The 24,945-nt window shown below is 47.7% G+C and overlaps 2 protein-coding genes across 9 annotated transcripts in view; one reads left to right on the forward strand and one right to left on the reverse strand.

Moving 5' to 3' along the window:
• Nucleotides 1–24,945, forward strand: part of CCDC63 (coiled-coil domain containing 63) — a 168,004-nt gene that overhangs the window by 63,539 nt on the left and 79,520 nt on the right. For 4 of the 7 annotated variants that reach the window (XM_084996254.1, XM_021072529.2, XM_084996255.1 and 1 more), the window contains 3 exons: nt 414–606; nt 4,619–4,822; nt 7,671–7,870. In XM_084996254.1, the coding sequence (XP_084852380.1) occupies nt 414–606; nt 4,619–4,822; nt 7,671–7,816 (543 nt within the window). In that variant the 3' untranslated portion in view covers nt 7,817–7,870. Of the gene's footprint in view, nt 1–413; nt 607–4,618; nt 4,823–7,670; nt 7,871–24,945 lie in introns of those variants that run through there. The other 3 variants (XM_084996257.1, XM_084996256.1, XM_021072531.2) reach the window with 1 other exon arrangement.
• MYL2 (myosin light chain 2) lies at nt 9,884–17,652 on the reverse strand. Of its 2 annotated transcripts, XM_005670649.4 has the most exons (8): nt 17,600–17,652; nt 16,245–16,334; nt 13,906–13,981; nt 12,405–12,509; nt 11,814–11,892; nt 11,666–11,714; nt 10,092–10,228; nt 9,884–9,973 (listed from the first exon to the last, which is right to left on the reverse strand). In XM_005670649.4, exons 1-7 carry the CDS (start codon nt 17,600–17,602, stop codon nt 10,130–10,132), a joined length of 501 nt encoding a protein of 166 aa, XP_005670706.1. In that variant the 5' UTR covers nt 17,603–17,652; the 3' UTR covers nt 9,884–9,973; nt 10,092–10,129.

A 24,945-nucleotide genomic window follows, 5' to 3' on the forward strand; every position in this document is an offset into this window, starting at 1 on the left:
AACTGTGGCTCAGATCTGATCCCTGGCATGCGGCTCCATATGCCATGGGGTGGCCAAAAAAGAAAAAAGAAAAAAAAAAAAGCTGTAATCCAGGACACATGTAGACAAACCTACATATATGTAAGTGAAACCAAACTGACATTGAACAATACCTACCCTCACTACCTGTAATGCATACAAGTATTTTCTCTTCCCTTTTTTTCTGTTCTCTTTTATTTCATTTTTTTTAAAAAATGTGGATCGAGGCCCAGTAAATTGACCTTGCACCCCCTCTGAGGTTTGCAAACCTGTGTTTTGGAGACCTAGGCTCTAGTTGGTCCCAAACCCTCATCCCCAGCGGAAATCCTCATGGGCAGGCCAAGTCCAGGGTGGTGGCCTGGCTGATCTGAATGGGAATGGGGGTCTTCCACCAGGAGAAACTAAAGAAGACCACGGAAGAGGCAGATATGTACGAGAACAATCACAGGGAGATCAGCAAGACCTTGGAGTATCTCAAGAATGCTGTGGAGAACCTGTTTAAGAAGATACATTGTGATGCCACCAAGATCCTGGTGCAGTTAGGGGAGACAGGGAAGGTTACAGATACCAACCTCCTGCAGTACTTTGGTGAGTCCAGCTGGGCCCCACTAGACTCTTAGCAACCATTTCCAGAGCATTCTACGACCAGGCAGGAGGACTTGTTCTTTTGGAGATAGTAAGCCTGGCAGTGAAGTATGTGGGCACAAAAGCCACCCTGCTTGGGTTCAAATCTTGGTTTGACTTGTATTAGCTGTGTGACTTTGGGCAAATTTCTGAACCTCTCTGTGCTTCTGTTTTTGTTTTTTTGTTTTTTTTTAATCTAAAAAATGTTGGGAGAATTGGAGTTCCCGTCATGGCTCAGGGGTTAATGAATCTGACTAGGAACCATGAGGTTGTGGGTTCGATCCCTGGCCTCGCTCATTGGGTTAAGGATCCAGTGTTGCCGTGAGCTGTGGTGTAGGTTGCAGACGCGGCTCAGATCCTGCATTGCTGTGGCTCTGGCAGAGGCCGGCGGCAACAGCTCTGATTGAACCCCTAGCCTGGGAACCTCCATATGCCAGGGCATGGCCCTAAAAAGACAAAAAAAAAAAAAAAGTTAGGAGAATTAAATAAATGAGTAGCTATTAGAAAAAGACCTACATGTAGAAAGAACAACATGGTCATCTCAATAGAGGCAGAAGGAAGTATTTGACAAAATTCGGCATACATTCATGAGAAAAACTCTCAACAAACTGAAAGGAAACTTTCTTACCTGATAAAGGGCATCTATGAAAACACTTGCAGCCAAGCCTCCTGCCCACCCCACCCCCTTCCTGGCTGCACCTGCAACATATGGAAGTTCCCAGGCTAGGGGTCGAATCATGCTATGGCCATGGCAACACCGGATCTGATCAGTGTCTGTGACCTACGCCACAGTTTATGGCAACGCTGGATCCTTAACACACTCAGCCAGACCGGGGATCGAATCCGCTTCCTCACAGAGACAACACTGGGTCCTTAACTCGCTAAGCCACAGTGGGAACTCCCTGAATGCTTTTCTTCTAAGATTAGGAACAAGGCAAGGCTGTCTGCTCTCACAGCTTCCATTCAGTATTGCGTTGGTAGTCCTAGGTAACACAATACTGCGCTAAAATAAAATGAAAGGCATACAGATTGGAAAGGAAGAAATAAAGTGCTCAGAGCAGTGCCTGGCATGTAGCAAATGCCTATTAACTATACCACACATTTCTAGGCATACGCCTGGAGCCCAGGACAGAGAGGGAGGATTCTCCTACAGAGAGCATCACAGTTTAGAATGAATGGCTTCCCCTGCTCTTAGAGCAAAATCTGAGGTTCTTAATACAGTCCATGGTTTGGGAGGTTCCCAATCACCCCCCTCCCGCCAGTTTCAGGGATTCACTAGGAGGGCTTTTGGATTCAGCATATAGTCATATTCATGGCTATGATTTATTACACCCAAAGGATACAAAGTGAAACCAGCAAAGGAAAAAGGGGTAACGGATGAAGTCTGGAGGAGACCATGAGCAAACTTCCAAGGGTCCTTTTCCTGTGGCTGGGGGTGAGGGGGTGTCATTCAGGATGTGCCTAGTGCCCCCAGCCATGAGTTGTGACAGCACATGTGAAACGTCAGCTGGGGAAGCTCATGAGATGCTCATTGCTCAGGGTTGGACAGGGGGCTGATTATACCTGCACCTCCAGCCTGGCATGTACCCAAATTCCAGACTCCTTGGGAAGGAAAACGGATATTTAACATAAACCACATTTTTGATGCACATGGTTTAGGCATGATGAGCCAGTCTGAACTGTTAATGGTGGTGGGAACCTTCCTGAAATCCAAGATCCCTGATGCTATCCAAGGGCCAGTCTGGCAGGCAGCCCTTGCAAAGGAGAGCAGTCAGGCTTTGCTGTGTTAACTCTTTCCCACAGCCTATCAGGTTCTCCAGAGCCTGGCCCCTACTTACATGTTGCTTTTTTTAAAATTTTTTTTAAATTTTAGGGCTGCATCTGCAGCATATGGAAGTTCCCCAGCTGGGGTGGAATCAGACCTACAACTGCTGGCCTCTGCCACAGCCACAGCTGGATCCAAGACACATCTGCAACCTACACAGCAGCCTGTGTTAACCCATTGAATGAGGCCAGGGATTGAACCCACATCCTCATGGAAACCATGTTGGGTCCTTAACCCACTGAGCCACAATTCAAACTCCCCTACTTACATTTCTCCTCCTCCCTTGTCCCACTTTTCCTCTTTGCTCATCATCTCTAGCCACCCTGTTCTCCTCTCTATACTCCCAAACTCCTCCCCTCAATTAGTCCCACCTCAGGGCCTTTGCACAGGCTCTTCCTGAGATACTCATCCCATGCCCAGTTTCTCCTCATTCTCAGCTCTCTATTTATTTATTTATTTTTGCCTTTTCTGGGGCCACATCTGTGGCATATGGAGGTTCTCAGGCTAGGGGTCTAATCGGAGCTGTAGCCACCAGCCTACACCACAACCACAGCAATGCAGGATCCGAGCCACGTCTGTGACCTACACCACAGCTCACGGCAATGCCGGATCCTCAACCCACTGAGCAAGGTCAGGGATCAAACCGGCAAACTCATGGTTCCTAGTCGGATTCGTTAACCACTGAGCCATGACAGGAACTCCCTCAGCTCTCCGTTTAAATGTCCTCTCTCCAGCAAGACCTCCCTCTGCAGCCCCATTTGAAGCTGGTCCTCACCCTTCCCCATGATTATTCGCTCTCATGGCAGTCCTATTATTTAATACTCACCCAGTTTTTCTCTATTTATAAGTAGTTCCCATTATCTGAACTTCTGAGCTTCTTGAGATTCAATGGCAAGTTTTAGATGCAAATCTTTTTAGTCTCTGATTTTCAGAGAGAATAGCAATGATATGGGAGTATGAAATTTTTTTCCAAAAAACTATCCAAATCCAGTAGTTACTGAAATAGCATCTGGATAGTAAGGGGTACGTGTATTTATTTCCTGAACTTGCCTTTCTCTCCATCCCCCCACTCCCACCCCATTCACAGTGAAGCTTATGAGCTACATCAGGGCAGGGACTGCATCTTTGCTATTGTTTGTCATTTTGTTTTTCCTCTGTGCATCTGTAGCATCTTGCACCATGCCTGGCATCCAATAGTCATTTGTGGAATGAATGATTCTGGTGGCTGCACGGGTCTATGAAACACAGTGGGAAGGACAGCTCCCTCAAACTCAGAAAGGGCCCTAAGGGAAAAATCAGTAGTTTAAGGTCGAGTTTAGGGTTCCCATTGGGGCTCTGTGGATTAGGAACCCAACATAGTACCAGTGAGGATGTGGGTTTGATTCCTGGCCTTGCTCAGTGGGTTAAGGATCTGGCATTGTCATGAGCTGAGGGATAGGCTGGGAGCTGTAGCTCTGATTCGTCCCCTAGCCCAGGAACTTCCATATGTCACTGCTGCAGTCCTAAAAAGAAAAAAGGAAAAAAAAAAAAAAAATGGAGCTTGCCCAGAGCTCCCATTTTTTAGTGTAATTCAGAATTCCTCAATCTTTTATTTTCCCCTAAGGAGCCTTTTTAGACATTCTTTTCCTAAATCCCCCTCCTCTGTTGATACGCCATATAACTGTTCAGTTCCTGTATGTATGTCTGCTTTGTACATTAAAGAATCAGATTGTGGAGTTCCCGTCGTGGCACAGTGGTTAACGAATCCGACTAGGAACCATGAGGTTGTGGGTTTCAGTGGGTTAAAGATCCGGTGTTGCCGTGAGGTGCGGTGTAGGTTGCAGACGCGGCTCGGATCCCACGTTGCTGTGGCTCTGGCCTGGGAACTCCAGATGCCGCGAGAGCGGCCCAATAAAATGGCAAAAAAGACACACACAAAAAAAGAATCAGATTGTTTTTGCTTCTCGGGAACCAAATTGTGCCCTCTAGGGGTGATACGGCCTGTTAGAAGTGCGTGGAGTAACCCAAGTGAAAACGCTGATCCTTGTAGGATCTCAGGACGGCTCCTGCTTCCTGTTGCTTCCCTTCCTCTCCAGCAGGGAGCGCCACCTCTGGATTCCCCGGGACCCAGGTTTCCTGGCAGCCATCTTGATTCTGCTTGTTTTTTCCCAGCCATCATTGAAAAAAAGACCAACGACCTACTGCTGTTAGAATCCTACAAGCGGATCATGGATATGGAAGTGGCAGAGGCGGAGGTCCCGCCACCCTTCATCAACCCCTTCTGGGGCGGCTCTGCCCTCCTCAAGCCTGCAGAACTCGTCAAGGTCACGCCCCCAGTGCTCGGGGCTGAACCCCTTAGCGACAAGCTGGACGAAGGTGAGTTCTCATTCTTTGAGGATTTGCGCGTGTTGCTAGGAAGCCTGTGCTGGAGAGGGGTTGCAGGTTTGAGCCCTGGTTTCTCCCTCTCTCTGAGCCTGGTAGGCCCATCAGTTCCGTTGCGTACCATCGTGGCTGGGGCCACTTGACATGGGTCGCTTAGGGATGCTTATCCCTACCGAACAGTGACCCAGCCTGAAGTATAGTTATCTGGAGATATTAAAAAGCCACAGCTAGGGAGTTCCTGTCTTGGCGCAGCGGAAACGAATCCGACTAGGAACCATGAGGTTGCGGGTTCGATCCCTGGCCTCGCTCAGTGGGTTAAGGATCCAGTGTTGCCACAAGCTGTGGCGTAGGTCACAGACACGGCTCGAATCTGGTGTTGCTGTGGCTGTGGTGTAGGCCGTCGGCTACAGCTCCAATTAGACCCCTAGCCTGGGAACCTCCATATGCTGCCAGTGCGGCCCTAAAAAGACCAAAAAAAAAAAAAAAAAAAAAAAATCACAACTGCTTTGTGACCATTTCATGAACCTTAAAACGTCCACATTTTGCACATTGGCAAGTTATGGGCACACAAGTTTCCCTGATCCCATCCCCCATCGTCACCCGCTGTCCTTGAGTCTCACTCCACCCAGCCCCCTCCACGTCCCCCAACCCCGTGGTTGAAGCAGCTGAGACTTGGTTCACGGCAGAGCTTAACAGGCACGGCCCCATGGACCTCACTTTTGAAGGCAGAAGCCTGTGATACTCGCCCCTCGTGGGGTGGGATTAGCTCTTCTCTCTGAAGATGGGGATAAAATTGGCCCCACCTGGTTTTTGGCGGGTAGTTTGGCAGCTGGTTACAGGAAGCCTGAGAAATGTATGTGTTACTGAGCCAGGGTGTCTCTTTGCGATGCGCAACAAGCCAAAGAGCGTCGCGGTGGTTTGCTGCTGAGAAGGGCAATTTGCAAGGCAGCCAAGCGAGGAGAACAAATCTCTCAAATCCACCGCCCGGAAAGCAAGGGGCTCGTGTATTTATGGGATAAAGAATAAAGCAGGGTGATCTGAGGCATGCAGAGTGTGGGGAAAGAGGATTGGAAAGTAATGGAATGGTCCTCTGCACAGGTGCAGCTAAGCTCTAGTCCAGAGGTCAGGGAGGGAGGCTGCCACGTGCCCAGTTGAAGAGTGGGTGGTTGCATCAGGGTTAACCAGCTCAGCTGGAACTAGGCACAGACAACACCAAGTTCTTGGAAAAAACTCAGGCGAACATCTTTTTAGGCTATGAGTTGCTTGGATGACAAGCAAGTCTTTGGTAGCAGTAATTTAAACAGGATGAGTGAAGGCAGGTTTCAGGTGAAATGGGTTTGACTAATGGTCCTCCACTGTTTTCAAGGAGCACTTTGCGCCTGTAATCTCACTTGCAGGAATTAGTCCTTCAAAGGAAAACTTATTCACGAGTCGAAGATGGAAGTAGGAAGGTGGTTGAGCTGGAAATGACTGAAATGTTCACCCCTTTTGGTTAGAGATTGGTTAAATAAGTTATAGTTTACCCATGCATGTTATGGAATACTATACAGCCACTGAAAAGAAGGCAATGGGCCAACATGAACATATATATATATATATATATATATATGGCATTTAGCAGCCAGGGATACTGCTAAAAATCCTGCAGTAAATAGGACAGCCCTTCACAACCCTGATGTATGAGAGAGAAAAGGAAGGAGGAGGATGAAGAAGAGGAGGAAGGGAAGGAAGACGGTGTCTTGATTATATATAGGAAAACAAAGGATATATAGGCTGAGCTGCAGTGGTTATTTCTGGGTACTGGTTTGTAGAGAACTTTGCATTTCTAAGTGATAGAATTCTGTATTGCTTAGAGTTTTCGTTTATAACAGCCTTGCATGACTTTAGAAATTAGAGGAAAAAAATGTTTTTTTGGAGTTTCCTGGTGGCACAGCGAGTTAAGGATCTGGTGTCACTGCTGTGGCTCAGGTCTCTTCTATGGTTCAGGTTCAGTCTCTGGCCCAGGAACTTCTTCATGCTATAGGTGTGGCCAAAAAAAAAGTGAATTTTTAAAAGCTACTTCACTTCTCTGAGCAGGATTTCAAGTGTGCAGGTGTGCCAGGGACAGAGGGAGGGCACTGCCAACATTTGTGTATGCACAGGTGCACACATATCTCCTGTTGGATTTATTCAAGGCAACCGAAACTTAGCAGGAATGAAAGCTGGGCCTTGTGTCAGCCACCTTAGCACAACTTTTCTCAGCCCTTTGAGCTCCTAAAGAGGAGGGAGGCAGGGCACAGCTATTGGTAACACTGTCCTTATGAGGTCAGGAATCTACAGATGATGTCTTTACTTCTGTTCAGGTGGATGTTGATAAACATTGGGTTCTCTTAGCGCACTAGCCCCTGTGGCTTGTATATGTGAATTAGAATAGGCACCTCCTCTGGGAAGATTAATTAGGAAAAGGGGCCCCTGCTGGGTAGACATGGCTTGGCAGTCAAGTGGGAGTGTGGCTTTCAGCCTTGTTTCTACCAGGTGTCTTTGTGCAGTCTACATCCTGAACAACTGCACATGGTGGCCCTGTCTCTTGATATTAAACCAAACTCACCTTCACATCTTCATGTGGGAAAAAAAAAAAGCAGTTATTGTCTGAGCATCCCTGAGCAGCACACCTCTGCTTGTCCCCCCCACCAACTTTGAGAATGTTCACACTCCAGCCCCCAGCACTGTGGAGGAGACACCCAGCCAGGCCTGGACATCCTTGAACGGGGTGGAGAGGCACTGTCTGTGGGAAGGAAGCCCACCCCCTGCTGTGCTGGGTTTGATTTCCAAACTCCTCATGTGAGTCCTGTCTTTGGCACAGTGGACCAGCCCCTGGACCACAGCAGCCTTCGGCAGCTGGTGCTCAGCCATTACACGGCGAGAGAGTATCGAAATAGGGATTTACAACTGGACGGCACATCTGAAAAGGGGGAAGATCTGAGGTCCAAGAAGAAGTTAATGGTCTGAGGGAGATGTGGCCACGTTTGTACCATAACCGGAGAGAGTAAATGTTTTTTTCCATAACCCCAGTGCCTCGTCATACTCATTTCTAAGAGACTGGGGTGCTGGAGGGGGCACAGGGCAGAGGGGCAGGAGGGACAAGTCCCAAAGTCAGTGGAGGGGGCAGGAATGGTGTGAGGTCACCATGGCTCCCGTGGGAGTCACAATATTGATCTTCATGCCCTAGAACCACGTCGGGTACAGCAGATACTCACAGGTGGGAATGGGGAGCCCCGGAGGCCCTGCGTCTATATTCGCGTGTGTGTTTCATGGATGAATGTGTCACTATAGAGCTGTGTCCAGGGTGTCTTGCCCTGAAACACAAACTCTGCCTGAGTGCCCTGGGCCAGGGCCTATCCCAGCCTGGTTGTGTCTCTGTGGGAGCCCCAGGTCACAGGTTCTGGATGTGAGGGACGTGGGTCATTGCAGGGTGAGGATCATAACGGGTCATTTGGGTGGGGGGGGCTCAGATTGCCGTTGGGTTTGAAAGGGGCCCGATTTCCCAGCAGCCCAGGGTGATGTCATTGGTTGCACTGATGGAGTTGATTTCCGTGCTCCTGCAGAGGTTCCGTTGTTATTCTTGAGCCTTGAAGACTTGCTTCAGTTCTGGCTCCTCCAGTTACCTGGACCCCCTCATTCCCTCTTGGGTGACCCCAGCTGCCACTCCCACTGCCAGGTTCAACTCTTTGTTTCCATCGCATCAGTCGCTTTAGCTGTGTCCTGGGTTCTTGGGATTCTCTTGAAATCTTAGAGCCTGATGTCCATTTCGCTTTCTCCCTAAAAGGCATCTGGATTTTCCTTTGGGAAATGGCCCCTCCCACCCTCAGACCACGTGGTTTGGGAGGAGCGGATTTCAACCCCAGTATGAGGGTTAATCACATGACCAAGTCTGCCAGTCAGAGCACTGCATCTGTTTCAGGGTTGGTTCAAGTATCTCACAGGCCCTGTTCTGGGATTTGTGTGGAGCTGGGAGAGAGGGGTGCCCTCTTTCCACTAGGATTGCCAAGAACTACCAGTAAACCATTCTGCCACCACTCATAGTAGGGCAACATGAAAGAAAGGAGAGCAGTAGAGAGGCCTTCTCAAGTTCCGATGATACTGTTCGAGCTCCTAAATACAGCTATTCCTGAAGCCCTTGGATTTCTCAGTTGTGTGAACCTGTTGGTCTCCTAAGTTGGGATTCTTACAGCCAAAGTAGACCTCAGTGTTTCAGTAATGACTTTGGTCCCTCGAAATTAAGCATCAACTCACACCTAGGTCTCATTCCTAGACCCCAGGCAGGGTCAGAAATCAGTATCTATGTGTGTCTCTGTCCCTCCCCCAGTTGGCCAGGAGAGAAATACAGACAACTTCTGTTTGATCTAAAAATAGAAATTAACCTCTTACAATTAATGGATGTGATCTTTTGGCTAAATGAGCCATATTCTTGTCAAGCATGTGAGGTCTCATCATGGGGTCTTTCTAATTATGGCTATGGGAGAAACTACCCAGTGGCATCCGAAAGGGACGGATGTCATGGAAGCTAGGCTCTACCAATGCTTGAACTCTGTTGGAAGAAAGGGCTGTGGTCTTCTAGTTAATTTTCTTTATTTCTTTTTACGGCTGCATCTCCAGCATATGGAAGTTCCTGGGCCAAGGGTTGAATCGGAGCTGCAGCTGCCAGCCTACACCACAGCTGCAGCAATGCTGGATCCAAGCCACACCTGCAACTTACACTGCAGCTGTGGCAATGCTAGATCCTTAACCCACTGAGTGAGGCCAGGGATTGAACCTGCATCCTCATAGAGATAATGTTGGGTTCTTAACCTGCTGAGCCACAACGGAACTCCTGTGGTCCTCTAGTTAGCATTCTAGTAAAATGTGGCCCTTGCTGAAAAAAAGTAGTCCTGAGGGGTTGTGAAAGTCTTGTTCTAAATAGTCACTAAGACTCAATAATAATGACAGCAGGGCCATCACTAGCTGATACACTGCCTTCATGGAAAGTAGCAAAGGGTCTTCCTTAGGCTCTTCTGTCAGAGAAACACCATAAACAAATACTTGACCTCCTGTTTATTTGAACATGGTCGTTGGACGGACTTGCATCTGCAGGCCATGTAGCCATGTGGTATCTACAAGGTACCCAGGCTGCAAAGAAGATGAAGGTTGATAAATGAGGCAGCCACATGGCTAACAGGCCAGGGGCAGGGATGGTGGTGCTGCTGAGCAAAGTGAGAGGAGGGCAGGGACACCCCTACCCACTCACCCAAAGGCAAGCCCAGGGTCGGGCAGCAAGCCCCTCCCTTAGTCCTTCTCTTCTCCGTGGGTGATGATGTGCACCAGGTTCTTATAGTCCAAGTTGCCGGTCACGTCGGGGGGGAAGGCAGCGAACATCTGTTCAATCTGCAACGAACCAGAAAGACGTGTGAGGACAAGGAGAGGGGCAGCGGGGAGGAGGGCTGTGCAGGGCTGCCGGAGTGGAGAGGCAGCTGGGGGCCTGGAGGATGTGGAGCATGATGGGCATCCCCTTCCATGCCCTTCTGCTTTCTGGCCCTTCCTCGCTCTTCCACAGGTGCCAATCCCAAGGGCTGTCCTGCAGGGATGTTCTTGGGAACCCAGCTGGTGATGGAGAAAGCAGGGATCGCATTCATGTGCAAAGGGGTGGACAGGTGATATAGGGGATCAAGTTGGGCCTGCTGGGGACTGTGGCTAAATGGAGACACAGTCCGTCTACAGAGGTGGCAACTGCTCATTTGGCCAGCCAAATGAGGCCCCATGGACAAGGAGGTCAGACTCTTTGAGGAAGTTGATTCTTTGATGGAAATGAGAAATCTAAATTGTTTTAAAACATGTAATTTTCACATTTAAAAAGTATTGGCTAGTTATTTTTTAAGTCTTGGGGGTTAATAATAGTGAATGTGATATTGCCCTTATCATGTGTCAGACTTTATATATGTGAACTCATTTAATATTCACAGTGTACTATGAGGTTGATTCTATTACTGTCCCCACTTTACAGAGGAGGGAATTGAGGCACAGTGAGGTTAAGAAGTTTGTCCAAAGTCCAAAGCTGGTGGGAGTTGAAAGACAAGCTCTTTAAACTCCTTGAGTTTTGACGGGGGGGGGGGAATCTACATAAATTTTTTAGTAAGATGTGTAACTTGGATGGAATCAGGCCTGAGAAGCTACCAGGGCTATTTTAAATAGACTCGTTAAGGGTCATTAATAATGTTGACAAGACAGTTGCTTGTTCAGACAGGCCCTTCGGTGAAATAGCAAAAGTGCCCCTTCATCTAAGGTGTGTTACTGCCACCTGCCAAAACAAGTCATATAGTTGGATTTTTAAAAATTATAACAAGACAGTTTACTGCCATCTGCTGGAAAACCATTGCAACAAGTGAGTGCTCTATGGTATATGTTATTAACAGCATCGAGGAGGATTGTGCAGTACACAACCTGTGCAGCAGTATGTGGTGACCCCACATGTCACCCTTACTCCATCAGGAAATTGATGCTCTAACCAGTCTCCATGTATTATGAAGAAGGCAGCACTTGGAGTCAGACAGACCTAGGTTTGAATCCGGGCCCCACATTTCCCATTAGTGTCCTTTTATGTAAGTGACTTTATTTCCCTGGGCCTCAGTTTCCCCATCTATAAAATGACCATAATACCACTCTCTACTTCACAGGGTGATTGGGAGAATGAAATGAGTAACCAGTAAACAAGAATAGATTCTCTCTCAGTGTGGGGTCAGGGTGTATCTACATAGGAGAGAGGGAGCCCCTGGAAGGGTGAGGGCAGAAGCTGGGGTACAGAGAGTGTCCGAAGGGCCCTGTTACCTCCTCCTTGGAAAACCTCTCCGCCTGCGTGGTCAGCATCTCCTTTACACTGCAGAGAGAGAAAAGGAGGTATTGCCACTGGGTGTGTGGAGGAGGGTTGGGGGAGAAGCAAGGAACTCCCACCTCCTCCCCCACAGATCCTACTCACTAATCAGCCCTGAGCACCCCTTTGCCTTCAGGGTCAAACACTTTGAACGCGTTAAGGATGGTCTCCTCAGGGTCTGCCCCTGAAACAGAAAATAGTGTTGAAATGTGCCGTGGTGGGTAGCTGGAAACCTCTGGGAAGGAAGAAAGACTCTGCCTCCTTCTGAGCACTGAGCCTTGGTGTTTGAAAAAGTGGGCTGAGAATCCAGTTATTTCTGAGCACACCCCAGGTCAGGCATGGATCTAGACTTGGAAAGACTGGGATTCGAATCCTAACTCCAGCATTTGTTCGCTGTGTGGCTGAGGCAGGTGACTTTCCACCTCTGAGCCGCAGTTCCTCATCTGTAGACTGGGATAAGAATAGAGCCTGCCTCCTAGATGCTGTTAAAAAAGGTAATGCGTATAAAGTGCTTAGCTTGAGGTATGGATCAGCGTATGCCTTGGAGCACTGTTAACTGCCATTTTTATTCTTTTTTCTCCTCAATGTTACTCTGCCTTTATCTGCCAACTCCTATATGTTCCCTTGTACTTGAATTCATGGCCAAAGATGAAGACACATAAAGACAGAGATGCACATATGTACATGTGAACTTACCCTTAAGTTTCTCCCCAAACATCGTTAGGAACACAGTAAAGTTAATTGGACCTGGAGCTTCCTTGATCATTTCATCAATTTCCTCATTTTTCACGTTCACACGCCCTAGGGCAGGAAACACACACTCAGCAGTTCTGAGCTGAGACAGAAACAGCTGTCAGGACCCTGGCATTTGCCCTTGTAATTCTACTTCAAGGAATCTTGTCTAGGAATAACCAGAGATGGAGTGGATTGGGCGAAAGATTCACATGAGAAGATGTTCTCAAAAGTGTTATTTATAATAGCCAGACAACTGGAAACAACTCAAAGAGGGTTTAGTTATTTTTAAAACAGTGCCTTCTTAGAACCTGGAACATTTTATTCAGATATTTTAATATTTTACTCAAATGGGAAGTGCCCATATTATAAACTAGCCCTGCTCACTTGGAGGTGGGAGAAACAGATCAAAATTTCAAATTATACCTGCTCTAACCCACATAGTCTTGGAGAGTCTGATATGCCTGCTCTAGCCACTGCCACCAGGCCATATAGTACCTTTGTGGAAACTAGAAAAAGCCACCCCTTCTTAAGAGAATTTCTGGGTGTTTTGTTTGTTTTTGTCTTCTTAGGGCTGTACCCAAGGCATATGGAGGTTCCCAGGTTAGGGGTCGAATCAGAGCTACAGCTGCCAGCCTACACCACAGCCACAGCAACACCAGATCCGAGCCGCGTCTGGGAACTACATCACAGCTCATGGCAATGCTGGATCCTTAACCCACTGAGGGATCCTTAACGCAGGGATCGAACCCACGTCCTCATGGATGCTAGTCGGGTTCATTAACCGCTAAGCCATGACGGGAAGTCTGAGAATTTATGTTTTAAATGTAAAAATCTACAGTGGCTACAGGTATGAATGGTACTTGCTATAAGCGCACACTACACAACCTGCACAGTTGCTGTTCATGGCCCTGAGTTTTGGGGCTCGGGGTGGAGGAGGATTAGTGGTGGCAGGTTGGACACTTATATTTTGAAGCAGGTCCATGTACTCCTGCTCACCATACTGAGATGTTAAATTTCAAAAGCTGAATCCAAAATAGAATGACTCCAGTTATTAAACATGTGCATGCATGTGCATGCCCATGCACACACAATATGCTTAGGAAAAAACCTGGAGGCTGAGATGTTAACAGTGGAATGTGGTCTAATGGTCATTGTTGTTTCCTCCTTTATACTTTTATGAATTTTCCAAGTTTTGTATTATGAACTGCCATTGCATTCCAAAGCCACACCAAAAATTATTTTACAAGAAAAATAAAAGGTATGCAAAGATACTCAAAGACTAAATACTTCTTTCTTATTCTCTAAAATGTGTCTTGTTCTCTAAAATTTGTCGAGACCAGTCGTGGCTGAGCTGTTTCTTTGGAAAATGACAAGCTCTGGACCTTTTTGATGATCCTACCTCCCAGCCCACAGGAGCATGGGATACGGAGACCCTCCTGCAGGCGTGGAGGGGGTGACTTACCAAGAGCAGCAAAGGTGTCCCTCAGATCATTCTTGTCTATGAAGCCATCCCTGTTCTGGTCCATGATGGTGAAGGCCTGTGAAGGGGGTTGGTGGTTGGCTAGTCAGCCCAGGAGAAATTGGGGGAAAGTGTGCCAAAGGGCTTGGGGAAGTGGGATCCTGGGTTTTTCAAGGAGCATCAAAGGACACTAGATCAAGAATCAAAGATTTGAAACAGGCTGGCAGTTCCTCAAAATGTTAGGCCCGGAGTTATCATAGGATACAGCAATTCCACTGCTCAGCATACACCCAAGAGATATGAGAATGTACATCCTTATAAACACCTGTGCATGAGTGTCCACAGCAGCACTATTCACAATAGCCCCAAACTGGAAACCACCCACAAACCCATCAACCGAGGAATGGATGGACAAAATGTGGTCTATCCATGCAGTGGAATATTCAGCAATAAAAAGAAGCAATTTCTGGAGTTTCCTGGTGGCTCCGTGGATTAAGGATCTGGTGCTGTCACTGCTGTGGCACAGGTATGATCCCTGAGCCAGGAACTTCCGCATGCTGCAGGTGGGGCCAAAAAAAATTAAAAAAATAAATAAATTACGACATATGCCACAACATGGGCAAACCTGGAAACAGGATGCATAGTGAAAGATGAAAGAAGCCATACGCAAAAGGCCACATACTATATGGTTCCATTTCTGTGTAATGTCCAGAATAGGCAAATCCACAGAGACCGAAATAGATCAGTGGTTGACAGGGGCTGGGAAGGGGGAAATGGGAAGTGACTGCTAATGGGTATGAGGTTTCTTTTGGGGGCGATGAAAGGGTTCTAAAATTAGATGGTGGTGATGGTTGCAAAATTCTGTGGCTATATTAAACAACCACTGAATTGTTTACTTAGTTTAAAAAGGTGAGTACCTGGTATGTGAATTATATCTATATAAAGCTGTTATTGAAAAAAAGACAAGTTAAAACTGGAGTCTCATTTGCCCCTTAGCTCCCAAGCCCACGTTATCTGTAAACTTTCCCAGCTGGCTCCGGGTGGGTGGGGGGTGGGGCTCCAAGAACTTTGTAAATGCCCAGGTATTTTGCAAATGACGTGTCTTGTCTGAGTTTTTGAATTCTTTTTGCAGCTGGTTTCTGAAAGTATGTGCACCCCCAGTGGCTGATTTCATTCCAAAGGTTGGGACATCGAGGGAGAAGGGAGGGCGTAGTCTTCTCCCCAGAAGGGGACTATTTCAAGTTTAGATATGACATTTCATCCCAGGAATTCCTCTTTCCCTGGCAGCCTATGGGACGTGGTGTTCTGTGATCTGAATGAGACAATAGGGACAAGTCTGCCTGGCCTGTTGGAAGCCCCCGATGGTTTCCCCTTTGGTGTAAAACCCAGTGGCCCCTTCAAGCAGAGCTTCAGCCTAGTGTCCTCTAAAGGTCCCAGTGAGAGCCTTGATGACTCAGAGCGAGCTGTCAGGTCTGCTGGAAAATTAACACACAGTATATCTTTCTGAGCCTGCAGGCAGTGGCTTAATTTTGCCTAATTGGTCTTTAGGTTTGCTTACTTAGGCACACCCCTATACACTGTGATACGGTTGCAGACCTGGATAGCATTCAGCAATTGAGGACTGCAAAACTGAAAATTTAAGATACTCTCAGACATCTCTTAGATTGGCAAAAATAATATTGTAGACATTAATACGCAGTGTTGGTGGGAGACATAGGGAGAACGGCACTTTCTCCTCTCTGACTGATGGGTGTCAAATGAGCTCAGCATTTCTGAAGGGCAATTTGAACCAGTGGTACTTGGTTTTGGTTTCTTTTTTAAGAAGTTCTTTTGCTCCAGCTATTCTGCTTTTAGGAATTTACCCCAAGGAAATAACCAGAGGAACAAGCAAAAATATTGTTTACACTGGTAAAACATACTAAAGGTAACATCCAGCCGTGGGAAGGAGTTTCAATAAATGATGGAAAATATTGGTTGCTGAGTTGCTCAAAGCAGAATAGCAGGTACCAATTAGCGTGCACAGAAGGTGGTTGCTTTGTTTGACAAAAATGTACATATATAACAAAAATGACTGGAAGGGTCTATACCAGAACGGTAACTGAGTCTCTCGGGGTCGTAGACTTGTAGGTCAGGTCATTTTTTGTGCATTTCTGAAATTCTTTCCTGTATCTTCAACAAGACACATGCTTTACTTTGATGATCAACAAAAGTTAATTTACACACGTTCAGACTTTGTATTTTTGGGGGAGGATAAAGACAACCTGAGAGGTCTTTGCAGGGAATATGGAAAAAAGGAAAGGCTCTTTCTAGCGCGCGGCAATCTCCATCCCAGCAGCACCCACCTCCTTAAATTCCTGAATCTGGGTCTGTTCAAACATGGAGAACACGTTGGAATTGGCTCCATCTGCTCTCTTCTTGGCTTTCTTAGGTGACTAGGGGGTAGAAAAGCATCGATTAAAAAAAAAATCAGAGTCTGGTAATTAGAAAACTAGGTCAGGTTCCATCTCTGGGTGAGCCTCAGCTGCTCATCTGTGAAATGGGGGTCTGGTGCCCACATTCATCTCAAAATGGTGATGCTGGAAATAGAAAAGGACATCGACTAAGGTTTTGCAAAAACATCCCGGTTCTGGTGGATCATAAAAGACAGCAGCTCTTGCAGCAGCTCCTTTGCAAACTAGGGGAGGTGGAGGTGTGTTTCTGGGAATGGAGGCTGTGCTTTCGGATCAGCCCCAGCAGGACCCAGCTGCTCATGTTCTGACACATTTCACAAAAAGTTCAGTAACGCACAGAAGGAAAATTGATTGGAGAGTGGAGAGAAAGTCAGGCTCACTAAACCATGAGGAATGCGAGATGAAATGACACTTTTTCAGGGTGTTAAAACCCAACTGCTCTGTCCGCCTCAATTTTCCCTTGATCCAAATGGCAGCAAAATTTCCTCTGTAAATGTTCTGCCCTTGCACCATGCAAAGAGAGCAGAGCGAGTTAACATTTCCCCACCCACTTCTGACTTTAGTCACAGCAAACGCTTGAACACTGCATATGTTATTGCATTTAGTCCTCATAACTGCTCTGTCAAGTAGATGCTATTATTACCATCGCCATTTTACAGGGGAGGCAGCTGAGGCTCAGAGAGGTTGGGTCCTTTACTCAAGGTTACACAGTGACAGGCAGAACTGAAGTTGAACTTGGGCAGACAGACTCCAGTCTGTGCCCCTAGCCATGATCCTCCACTGACCCCGATGTGGGGGCTTCCTGCTTCAGGAGGGGGACACCTAACCCAACGACACAGGACGAAAGGTTTTACATGTGCAAGTTCAAAAGGTGAAAACAAAAAGATTCTTTTCCCCAGCTGCCTGAACAAGAGAAAAGAATTACAATTTGATCCTTAAAAGCGTTCAATCCCATTTTGCAAGCCCTGGGAGTTATTGATTCCTCGAGAGGTCAGTAGACAAGCCATAAAAAAGCCAACTCTCTTATTTTGTTTTTGCGAGTCCCCAGGAGCTGCTGTTATTTGTGGCTTATGGGGGGCATTGATTGGGGTTCCTCTGTGTGCACACAGCGAGCAGTGCTTTTTCCACCCGGGTCTGGGGCCCCAGAAAGCCGCCTTCCTCCCCCGCCCCTTTGGTCTTCAGCTTGTGGGTGGTGCCCCGTCTTTACCACCCAGCATCACTGGCTTCCAGGAGCCCTGGCTACTCACCATGGTGGAAAGGACACAGCGCTACTCCCCGAGAAGAATCCCACAGGCAGCCCGGCTCTCTTCAGCCCAGGAACAATAAATACTCCCCCCCAAGTTTAAAAATAAACCCATGACCACTTTTGGCAGTAGTAGGTGAGGCAGACACCACCTAGGGCCCCCCCACCCCATGCCGTTCTTCTGAAGTAAGGGCAGCTCACTCGCCACCGGGTGACACGTGAGACCCAGAAAGGCATTCAAGGTTAAAGAGCCAGGCGGCTGGTTCAAGGGGAGAGATGCTGCAGGCTTTCCGCGGTGCTGGGGCAGTCAGCACTTGTGCTTGTCAATTTGGAGAAAGAAAATGGCGAGAAGAGACTATTAGGCTCCTCTAACGTCTTCAGGCACAGGTCCCACCTCGGGGCCTTTGCACCTGCAGTTTCCTCTCTCAGATGCCTGCGAGGTCCCCTCTCTCACCTCCTTCAGCTCTTGGCTCAAATGTCACCTTCTCAGTGAGACCTCCCCACCACCCTATTTAAAATAGCCACTCAGCCCTGCCCTGAAGAGCCCTTTCTCTGCTTTTTCTTTCCTTTTTTTTTTTTTGCTTTTTATGGCTGTGCCTGCAGCAAGTGGAAGTTCCCAGGCTAGGGGTGGAATCAGAGCTGCAGCCGCCGGTCTCTGCAACGGCCACAGCAATGCCAGATCCCATCAACATCTATGACCCATGCTGCAGCTTGCAGCAACGCTGGATCCTTAACCCACTGAGTGAGGCCAGGGATCTAGCCCACATCCTCGTGGATACTAGTCAGGTTCTTAACCCACTGAGCCACAGTGGGAACTCCTGTCTGCTTTTTCTCCCCATCATTTCCCACTTCCTAGCACACCGTGCAATTCACTTCTTCTGTTCAGTGTCAGTGGACAGTGAGCTCAGGAGGGTCTATCCTCTTTATTCTCCTCACCACTCTCTCCTGGATTCCTAGCTCATGACTGGCCCACAGCAGCTGTTCAATGAATATTTGTTAATTGAAGAAATAAAGGCTCTCACTTACCAAGCACCCGCCACGTGCCAGGCACTGTGTACATGTCTCATGGTCATGTTGAAATTTCTAACCCCGCTGTGTGGTGGAGACCACCTTATCTCCGCTGTCCTCATTTCACAGATGAGGAGACTGAGGCTAAAGGCTAAGTGAGCTGCCAGGGATCAGGCAGTGATGAGGCTGGAAGTGGATCTGGAGTCTCTTTGCTTCCAGAGTCCAGGCTCTTAAAGGGCCTTGGAAAGGCATCTTCTCTCTCAGAATGGTTTTCCTCTGCTGCCCTCCCAGGCAGCCTGGGGATCCAGGGAGTGAGAAGTCAGAGCTTGGCATCAGATCGTGGCCTTGTTTGGTGGCTATGGGTGACAGGATCCAGAGTTCTTGTCTCTAAGAAGCAGAGCATTTTTCCGCCAGTTGTCCCGGTGGTGTGGCCACAGGGCCGACGGCTGAGCCAGCATTCACCCCTTTGTGGAGCTCCACTGGGTGCCAGGCTCGGGGCTAGTGTGGGGTAACAAACTCCTTGCCCTCGTGACAAGGGGTAGATGGAAAAAAATAAACAAATGCACAACCCAGATAATTGAAGGTAGTAACAGATATTACAGAGGAATGAAATGGGTGTGGGGGTGCCAGGCAGGAGCTGCCCCCCCCCCCAGGCTGGGGTGGGACCCTCTCTGAGCAGAGAGGTGCCCCTGCCCTCAGGGACAAGGAGAGCCTCAGAGGAGGATCAACTAGGAATCTTTGAGGAGCCGAGGGACCATGAGACTGGAGCTGAGTGAAGGGGCTGAGGGCTTACAGAGAGGCGGGCGTAAGGTGAGGCCAGCAAAGCGGGTAGGTCACGTGATGTGGCCCTGGGATTTCATTCCAGAAGCAAGGAGCTGCCTCACTTCCCTCACTGGCTGCCAGCACCAGGGACATTCTGATTTGGAAGCGGGGCCAGCAAGCACCACCCCGGAATGAGATCCTATCAACCAAATCAATCCACAAATCTGTACTCAGTTGCTCTGCTGTGCTGAAACCTTCATGAATGTTGCTGGAGAAATTGGAAGCTCTTTGGCTCCCAGGAATGAACGAAGTAGTTAATAAGCAAGTAACAGACTTTGCTTTCCTTGCCAAGGGCCTGAGTGGGGATTGTTAGAAGATTTTCATTCGACCTTAGATGGTTTGAGGCAATGAAGTGGAGTGATTTAAGCCCTCAGGCTGGGAAGTCAGACAAAATTGCATTTGAAGTGGGCTCTATGTGACGTTGGGCAGTGACTTCACCTCTCTGAGCACATAAAGTAGGAATGATAAGACCTTCCTTGGGGTTCTCTTGTGGCACAGCAGGTTGAAGATCCAGTGTTGTACACTGCAGCGGCTTGAGTACTGCTGTGGTGTGTGTTCGATCCCTGGCCTGGGAGCTTCCATATACCACGGGCGCTGCCAAAAAAAAAAAAAAAAAATCTTCCTTAATGAGATTTTCCAGAGGGTGAGTGGTGATCAAGCCTAACCAGGTCCTGAGTAAACAGCAGCCATCACTCACTTCCTTTCTCACTTGAAAAAAAAACTTCAGTTTTGGGGGTATAAACCCAAGAATCATTTATTGCTGTGACCAAAAAAAAAGGTGTGGGGTTTTTCCTCTCTCCAGTCACACATGGGTTAGAATTATCCAGGAGGCTCTTCTAAAAAGGTCTTTCTTTATTTGTTTATTTTTTTGCTTTTTAGGGCCACACCTGCAGCATATGGAGGTTTCCAGGCTAGGGTCTAATCGGAGCTATGGCTGTCAGCCTTGCCACAGTGACAGCCACAACCATGCCAGATCCAAGCCTTGTCTGCGACCTACACCACAACTCACGGCAACGCCAGATCTGTAACCCACTGAGCAAGGCCAGGGATAGAACCTGCAACCTCATGTTTCCTAGTCAGATTCGTTTTCACTGTGCCACAATGGGAACTCCTAACAGGATCTTTAATACCATGCATTGTCCTGCATGTGCACAGACACAGGTACACACCCACTTGAGTGGGCACATGCACCCCTCCCCATGTGCACACACACACATGCCCACACAAGTGCACAGACAAAAACACACCTGTGAACTTGTGCACATACACAAAGGCACATAATACACACACACTCGTGCACACTCATATGCACACAGATCAAAAAGAGTTTTTCTGTCCAAGGTTTTCTGAGAACACCAGAGCAAATATTTCCCCAGCTAATAGGCACACCATGGATTTTCGTTAAAACACTTGTGCGAGCAGTCAGAGCTATAAATAGCCAAGCAAAAAGATTGTTGCAGCCATCAAGGGTGTGCAGAATGCGTGGTGGGGGTAGGAAGTCCCTGGTTTGGGGTTGGCTCAGGCCCTCCAGGGGCAGGTGGTGCCCCTAAGGACATACATACAGCCCCCCCCCGCTCTGTGAACAGGTCTTGTTCCCTTGGGCCTTTAGGAGGAGGTGCTGGGGGAAGAGTTCTGGCTCTAAAGCTGGAGGAGTGGTCTCAGTTTCCTCATCTGGACAATGGAGACTGTTAAGAGTACACAGATCCTCATAAGCTTGTCTGGAAGATGAAGAGAGATTATGTGTATCAGAGGAATTAGGGGAACATGGCACTCTGAGTAGGACCTGGAGCTGCCTGGCTGCCAGAACCTGGGCCCACAGGTTGGGTTAGACCTTGCTAACTGGAGACCCAGATACCCCTCTCTTGCCAGTGAGTTGGGTCACCACTGGGGAGTCCCCCAGAGCCCTGGGACAAGGCCCTGGGACTGGCGGTCTGGGAAGACTTGGGCTTTGGGTCTGTGTAGACATTCAGAGGTACGAACCAGCATCAGCCTCATGAGTGCATGGGGAGGGAGCTTTGTGGATGGGCTGAGGCCTCTCTGTCCTCGAGGCTGGCGTGGCTAAGGCATCTTGCCTATAAATGCAGTCCCACAAGCCTGAGATCTTCCTCCTCCTGGTGGGATTCCCATAGGTAAGAAGTATCTGACAACCAGCCCTAAGTTCCAGCGAGCCAAAGAGAAAAGTAACTGCCCACTTAGGGTTCTCAGAAGCCAGAGAACATTGGGCTGAACCATCAGAAAACAAATCTAGGGTATTAGTTTCTTATTGCAGCTATAAAAATAGTACCATAAATTTGGTGGCTTAAAACAGCACCAAACAGTGTATTAATCTCACAGTTCTGGAGGTCGGAAATCAAAAACACAGGGCTCATTCCTTCTGGAGGGTCTAGGGGAAAACTCATTCCTTGCCCTTTCCAGCTTCTAGCGCCTGCCCCTACTCCTTGGCTTGTGGCCACATTGCTCCAGTCTCTGACTTCAGTCTTTCTGATCCTCTTGCCTCCTTTCCATCTTCTGAGGACCCCTGTGATTCCATTGACCCAGTGGGATAATCCAGGATAATCTCCCCACATTCTTTTTTTTTTTTTTAGGGCCGCACCCAAGGCATATGGAGGTTCTCAGGCTAGGGGTTGAATTGGAGCTGGAGCTGCAGCTGCTGGCCTACAGCCACAGCAGCTCGGGATCTAAGCCACGTCTGGGACCTATACCACAGCTCATGACAGTGTCGGATCCTTAAGCCACTGAGTGAGGCCAGGGATTGAACCTGTGTCCTCATGGATACTAGTAAGATTTGTTTCCACTGAGCCACGATAGGAACTCCCACCTTCAGATTCTTAATTGCATCTGCAAAATCCCCTTTGCCATGTAAGGTAGCATATTCACAGGTTCTGAGGATTAGGCTGTGGACCTTCTTTGGGAAGATTTTACACTGCCTCCCACATCTAGGAAGCACAGGAGGAAACAGACCAACAGCTCAGTACTATTAATTGCCATAATAAAACTTAAGTGTATTAAAATTCATGGAACTGTACATGAGAAAAAGGGTCAATTTTATTGAATGGTAATTTTAAAAATTACCTATTGACAATTTTAAAAGAAGGTGTGAGGAAAGGGGAAAACATGTAAATAGTGCTGATAGATGTACACTGTACACTATTTTTAAGCAAGAATGATTTTGACCCCAATTTCAAAAGATGTGAATTACTTAAATATTAATATGTGCCCCCCCCCCCATTCAGGGTCATGTTCTTAGGGCCTGATGTATGGCAGTAGAACTTCATTCAGCTCAGGGGAGAGGCACGCATACTAAGCTTCAATCGGAGAACAGTAGGAATTTATGTTCAGTTGTCTCTGACACAGGAACAGTCTAGTTTGAGAATGTAGCAATGGGTTAATGGGATGATTTTTTAAAGCTCACGTATTGGCTTCCTACATAAAACAAAAACTAAAACAAGCAAACAGAGAAATGCCAGTGAAACTCAAAAATGACTTCCTGAAGCTTGAAGACTTGATCTCTGAACTAAAAACTTGAGATGAACTGACGACAAGGCTGGTCCCTGTTGCAGTGCACATGGTGGCCCGAAAGGTGAGGTACAGGGGGTGTCTTGGAGGGAAATAAGGAAGAGATGCAAATCACGAACATTCCAAAAGGAGGGGCTGAAAATAGGCAAGTAATACAAGATTTTCTTCAGCTGAGGAGAGAAGGGAACCTATAGGTTGAAAGGGCTCCCAGGCTCCATGCTGGATGGATGAGGCAAAAACACACACCTAGGTATGTCCTGGCAAAATTCATAAGCTCCCAAGAGTGAGAGGAAGTCTGACATATTTCCAGGCAGAAAGGACACAGCTGCCATGGAGATAATCTGACTGGCCTCAAACTTTTCTTTGGCAACATTGGAAGCAAGGAGCCAGAGAACAGGGGGCTGTAGACCCAGGCCCCCAGGAATTGGTCACCTGCCAGATGGAGGACAGGGGAAATACTTGCTTTTGATTCTCCTCTAGATGACCTTGTGTGGCTACTCTGGGAAAAACCAAGGTGTGAGTCCAGGCCAGCTGGGTGATCTCAGACAGGTTTTTTTCCCCTTCTCTGAGCCTCAGTTTCCTCATCTGTACAATGGGCATCATAATAGCATTGCTTAATAGGGTTGTCGTGAGGATCAAATAGGAGAGTGTATTGTGAGCCCATGATAAATGTTAGCACTGTTATTGTCTTGGGCTGCTTGACTTTTAGAATTTCGAACCACCCCACCCCCACCCCCAGCTGGGAGCCAGGAAGTTTCTCACTTTTTCCCAGGCCTGGAAAATGTGGTCTAACCAGGGGGAGGGAAATCCTTAAAGAAAGGACAATCCTCATTCCATTGACCATTTGGAGCCTTAACATGGGGTGTCTCCACTCCCCATTTGGACTTGGACCCAACACCTTTGCCTGGGTCAGTGGTGTTTTCAGTGGGCAGAAGGGGCCTTGGAATGAGGGTAGATGGGTAAGCAGACTTTGGATTCCTATAAGCCTTTGATTCCCACTTTCTTGGTCACCACTTCTGATATTTTCCTAAGGTAAACATCAACATTTTAAATTTCAAAACAATATATAGATGAACAGGCAAAATGAACCTATGCCGTCAGGGGTCAGGACAGTGGAGGGTAATAACTATGAGGGGCCTCTAAGGGTGAGGTGACCCTTAGAAATAAATGTATATATATATATAAAATGCCCAGTTAAATTAGAGTTTCTGTCATGGCTCAGTGGTTAATGAATCCGACCAGGAACCACGAGGTTGCGGGTTCGGTCCCTGGCCTCGCTCAGTGGGTTAAGGATCTGGCGTTGCCATGAGCTGTGGGGTAGGCCGGTGGCTACAACTCCGATTCAGCCCCTAGCCTGGGAATCTCCATATGCCATGGGTGCGACCCTAGAAAAGACAAAATAAAATGCCCAGTTAAATTGGAATTTGCGATAAACAGTGAATAGTTGGGGAGGGCCTCTTGGGGCACCAGGAGTGTTCTGTATCTTGATCTGTGTGCTGGTTACGCAGACGTGTTTCATGTGGGAAGATTTATGGAATTGCACTTTTATGATCTGTGTGACTTCTCTGTGCATGCCCATAAAAAGTTAAATTAGTACAATGTGAATGAATACATTTTTACTATAAAACAGTTTGAAACATTACTGAATTTTTTTTTTTTTCTTTTTAGGGCCCCACCCACAGCATATGGAAGTTCCCAGGCTAGGGTTCGAATTGGAGCTGCAGCTGCCGGCCTGTGCCACAGCCACAGCAACACTGGGTTGAAGCTGCGTCTGCGATCTACCACCCCAGCCCACAGCAACGAGGGACCCTTAACCCAGTGGGCAAGGCCAGGGATCGCACTCGCATCCTCATGGAGCCTAGTCAGGTTCGTTAACCTCTGAGCCACAAAGGGAACTCTGAAATATTTTGACTAAACGCCTTCTTGTCTATCACTTCAGCCAAATCCTTCCCAGAGGAAATCAGTGTTTGTGGTTTGATGTAGTCTTTCGGCCTATATTTTTAA

Source organism: Sus scrofa, chromosome 14 (genome assembly GCF_054392235.1).
Source record: "Sus scrofa isolate SSC_HxYL_T2T_F1_AM1 chromosome 14, Sscrofa_HxYL_maternal_Yorkshire_Landrace_v2.0, whole genome shotgun sequence".
NCBI lineage: Eukaryota > Metazoa > Chordata > Mammalia > Artiodactyla > Suidae > Sus > Sus scrofa.